Source organism: Ruditapes philippinarum, unplaced genomic scaffold (genome assembly GCF_026571515.1).
Source record: "Ruditapes philippinarum isolate M1 unplaced genomic scaffold, ASM2657151v2 ctg115_1_1_1_1, whole genome shotgun sequence".
Classification (NCBI taxonomy): domain Eukaryota; kingdom Metazoa; phylum Mollusca; class Bivalvia; order Venerida; family Veneridae; genus Ruditapes; species Ruditapes philippinarum.
Window position 1 is genome coordinate 225,357 of NW_026861567.1, and position 5,210 is coordinate 230,566.

The window sequence follows — 5,210 nt, forward strand, 5'->3', positions numbered from 1 at the left end:
CGCAGCAAATCACTCGAGTTGTAAAAATAGACCGTGAGACATAAACATTATTGACCTTCACCTCTGAAATCTAGGATTTAGCAGAACGTCAAATTTGGGTCACAGTATGCATGGAAGAAAGTTAAGATTAAAATTCTTGAAAATCTTGAATTTCCTCACTTTGAGTAGATAATTTTTTGGCTGCCATTTTCCGTGTTGCTATCAACAAACCGTTTTCCAGGAACTGCAATTGTTTCTTTATCAATATCAATAATAACTCTTTAGCATAAAATATCTTAGATCAACAACATCAAAAGTGCATATATAGTGCTCAATATGGCGTAATACTAATATCATGCACTAAAGAGTAAATATTTAAATGTTTTCAATTAAAGTTAGTTTTTAAATAAAAAAAAAACAATGAAATAAAAAAGATAAATATATTTATGACTTTATGGCTTATTTAATAACGGCGTTCTATCGTATAAAGTCATAAAATGTACACACTGTCCACTGTACTTTGTTGTTGTTTTGTTCTTGTTCCTTTTTGTTTTGTTTTTCGTATTTCTTTGTGTACCGTTATACGTCTCTTATTTATCTCAACTATCTTTTTTGTTCTTCTACTGATCTTTGAAATAAATGTAAACAAGCCACAAAGAAGAAGAACATTTTATTGACTTAAACTACATAGTTTCTCGTCATATAATTATACACAAACATATTTTACATAAAACATTATATAAATTATCAAGTTCATAACTGCTAGATAATCAACAGGTCAAAATTTAACATTCGAGTGAGAGTAGTCTCTTAAACCCTTTATTTAGTATAAGATCCCTATGGTTTATTACAGATATATACATGAAAGTGTAAAATTCGCAGTGAATATATTCGTAAATGGTCAGAATATTTGTAAGCTATTTCCGCAGTAAACAATACCATATAAGGAAAACCGGACAAATAGGAAACAAAACGTTACAAAATAAATATGTTTGTCAGTTACAAAAATATTTCCGTACTTCTTCTAAATGTTTGGAGCATGTTTCTTAGCATTGAAATGTTTAGCATTCAACTGCCTCTTGTGTCAGCTGAAAGATATCTTACATGCAGAATCGCCCTTTCCTGAAAGCGTGTGCTTCTTTTACAAACATTTTTATCTTAGAATAAACAATAATACTGTCTTTTTACAATATTGATTCAACTTGCATTTTTGCCAAATGTTGCCAATCTCTTTCAAATAGGGAAAAACAGAATCCCTTAAGAAAGACCATCACGGTAAAATTGAAATGAAAATGTTGCATACTCGGTTTTTATTGAGCCTGGTAATGGACGGTACTAGAAAGTGTAAGTTACCGTCCACGCTCCCTTACACCGGCGAGAAACCTTTTTCATGCCATCTACCTGTCTCGGAAAGACTAATTCTCTTATAGCGACTACAACCTTTTCGTCTTTAGAGAGAAGGATTATGCCCCACAGCTCTATAGTTGATACGATGCGTAAGAACCATCGAAGCTAAAATGAATTTTTCGAATACATATATACATATACTATAAGAACTTAATTAAATATTTACAGTTTGATGTGATTTAATTATAATTCACACAAAAAGAGTTCTTAAGAAAATATCTGCCTTCTCCCTGTGTTATAAGCGTATAAAGATACTAGTACTAAGGGTTGGACACATGTTTTCCTTTCAATCTCCAACATAAACGACACTCCAAAGAACACTACTGAATAAAACAACAAAAACAAAACTGGAGCAGCAAAAGACAATATCTAATTTACTCATCATTTCGGCCCATGTGACAGTGTCCTTGGAAGATTCCATTTTAGACAGCGACATGGTATCTTTCTCAATTTGAATATCCGTTAGTATAGCTTTGACCTTGCTTGTCCTGCAAATACGAAACTCAGTTGTTCCAAGCCTGGAGTATATTTTAGCCTCAAGAATGACGTATATGACAGTGAACATGCTAAGAGCCAGGAGGATGGTGATGTAGATTATATAGTAGGAAACCTGGAGGGAATTATGAGGCAACGCATCTCTAGTGATAGTAACAAAAAATCCATAAGCAAGAAACAATGTTATTGCAAGGGAACCTTTTTCTCCAGACTCGATTGGGACAAGAAACGTAAAGACATTGATTATAGCAAGAGTGGTTAGGGGGAGAACCATAGTATATACAGTAAAGTCGGCACGCCTTTGGATCTTACACTGAAGTTTTACATAATATGTTTTATATTTTTCAGTCACTGATACAGCTACACCGAGAAGTTTCCATTCAGAGTTGTCCGTATAATCATTGAGTATAATTGTTGATGGACCGTTTAGATGCACCGTGGAAGTGATCTCGTCTGATGCGAAGTATACTAGCTCACAAGTTTGAACATCGAATGGGTAATACTTCACAGACACTTTGCATGCAGTACTGAAAACAACAACAACAACAAAAACATATTATTGATTATAATATAAGCAACGAATATAAAATTGGTTTAAATAATAGTTATTAAAATTTTGATAATTTTGACATCATTGACTGTAAACGATGAAAAATGTATAATACTATTAAAGAAACAAATGATTTTAGTGAACAATCTTTTTGTAATATTTTCACAAGTTTTAAATACAATTACAATACTAAAATATTTCATATTATTTAGCTACACTGGCCTTTTGGCATTTGAAGTTAAAAAAAACTACAATATAACTTGACATAAATTACAACTCACCTTATGAAACTTTAAACAACTGACAATGGATTTAAGTCAACAATACGATTGTGTAAATACCTGTAAATTCCACCTGGTATCCAAGTAACTAAACCATCATAAGATATATCCACGGAGTCCATCGCAGAATCACCAATGATTGCACTTTTTTCAAACGTCTGTTGAGTAAAAATGGCATATTTTAAATAGATACCTTTAGCATTTTACAATAGTATTTCGCCCATATATTCCATAAGTTCTTTTTTTTAAAATGCTGGAAATTTGCTGATCACTTACGTTAGAATGTAGTCTGCTTTTATGGATACTCACGCAATAAAACCATATCGCATGGCATTAAAAGCTATACAAACAGACTATATTCTAACGAAAATATCAGATAGAAACTATTAAATGATTTCATTTGTCTATGGCAATGCAATGTAAAAAGTGTCTTGGTTAACATGTTTTATATTGTAGTCTTTAACAATAGTAGACATCTGTGAGCAAATTGTATATTACTTTAGTGCTCAATCAATCAAATGCTCTAAATTTATGCAATGTTTTATCAAACATAAACAACGCAAAATTTTGATAGTATAAAAACCTTTTTAATTTAAAATAAAATTTTTTAAATTTGATTATCATCCCCGGGAAAAATTTTAAAATTTTTTGGTTTTGTGATGATGTTTTGTATTAACGAAAATTGTTCCAATTTGTTTTGGTGAAAATTTTTTTTCCCTTTACTTTTTCCCTAGTTTTGGCCCAATCGTATTTAGCGGGAGTTTGATATACTTTGTGTCGTTGTAGTCATTTGGGTCCCATATCATTTCTTCATCGTACCAGGAAACAGTAAAGAAACCCATAACGTCAATCCTCTGACCTGTCGTGTCAAAGTCAATGATGGATTGAAGTGTAAATGTCGTGTTGACTTCCACTGTATCCGACTGATTAAGACGCGGTCTTATCTTTATGTCGTAATCAGTATACAACGTGTCCAATAAACCTTTATAAACCGAAATAGACGCTGGGGACACTACGTATGAATCGCTGCTACTGATTACAAAAGAAATGTCCGTGAAGAACAAAAAACGCACTATTTGGTGTAGCAATTTAACTCCCATATCTTTATTTTAGTTTCGACAAACATTTAAGCAGTCACTACCTATATTTGCCAAATCAATTTAAACATATAATTATACGAAATCCAATTAAATATATTTTCACATGTGTCCAAAATAACTAAACATTTGTCCTTAATTTAACAAATTTACTTTTTACAAGTAAAACTTTATTAATTAAATCATGATTGTATTGTATTATTAAACGTTTATGTGGTCTGTTTCCAAATTCGATAATAACGCATTATCATGTTATCTCCCTGATTATGTTAATTTTGTTCTGATCTATTCATCCAATAGCGATAAACTAGTTACATACAGAAAATATTTTTCTCAATTCACGGAGAAATCAATTATCTCCCAGTTATATGTCCTTAATTGTTTGTTTTTTTACCCCTCTTCGTATTGATTTTGACATAATAGGAATTTAACACAAATGATTTTAGAACAGAATACAATAACAGCAGTGTAATTTGTTTATCAATTATAACGCCACTGAAAAGGCTTGTTTTACAAACACCTACTTAAATATTTGTCAATGTGAGGTCCAGCTAGGTTCATCAATATGGCCTCAGTCATTTCTTTTGCCAAGCACTTCAATTGATCCATCAGTAACTGTTTTACAATATTATAGTATGTGGCGCCATTTAAACCACATACTTTGTCCTAATGGCAAAAAATAGCATTAAAGAACCAGTTACTGCCATCATTAATTATATAAATACCTATTGACTTGTAGCACAAATATTTATTAAGTAAAAGTTCAATCTTAATTGTCGGCGAGAATGATTTTTCCTGCCTTGTTCAATATCTCAATTTTAAATGAATCTGCTTATCAAAATATGTCCTTCGTTCAATATAACTATAAATATATATTAATCATTTCTTAGATGAGCAACAAAGGAAGTTGAAAAAAATCTAGCATCAAGTATTAATTTTCCAGATTAAAGAAAAATTATGCATCAAAATGAATATTTAGAAATGGCAAACATGTGTTTCATAATGTTTTAACAACGTAGTAAGATAATTTTAGATGCTTTTCACCTGAAAAAAAGTGCTGAATGGGATATAATTTGTCGTAAAGTGGCAACATTTAAATTATACAATATTTTGACCTACATACAAAATACTAAATCACTATAATTATATGTCTTAAAAAAATGCAAATAACATATTACATAGATTAGCTTCGTCGTCAATAAGTCACTTCGCTGTTTATTAGTAACCTATTAGAAACTGTAACAGAATTACAAAAATATTAATATAATTTTATGGTCCTTTTAGGAACTATGGCGTGCAGTATCTGTATCTTAATTACGGAAGTATATATACTGGGGATATATGAATAAAAACAAACACAGAATAATAGCAAACTTTTTCAAGCAAAACAAATTGGGCGTC

General features: G+C 31.0%; 1 protein-coding gene across 1 annotated transcript; it reads right to left on the reverse strand.

Annotated features, from left to right (window-relative positions):
* Positions 1-681: 681 nt before the first annotated feature.
* Positions 682-2,866, reverse strand: LOC132716201 (acetylcholine receptor subunit beta-type acr-3-like). The gene is made up of 2 exons (XM_060699411.1): positions 2,773-2,866; positions 682-2,408 (listed from the first exon to the last, which is right to left on the reverse strand). Exons 1-2 carry the CDS (start codon positions 2,832-2,834, stop codon positions 1,673-1,675), a joined length of 798 nt encoding a protein of 265 aa, XP_060555394.1. The 5' UTR covers positions 2,835-2,866; the 3' UTR covers positions 682-1,672.
* Between the last annotated feature and the right edge of the window lie 2,344 nt (positions 2,867-5,210).

Bases quoted from the DNA above. Each gene is read 5' to 3' on its own strand.
- LOC132716201 (XM_060699411.1), bottom strand. From the start codon at position 2,834: ATGGACTCCGTGGATATATCTTATGATGGTTTAGTTACTTGGATACCA. The intron at 2,409-2,772 runs GTATTTACACAA...TGTTGTTTTCAG, and splicing joins ATACCAGGTGGAATTTACAG to TACTGCATGCAAAGTGTCTG.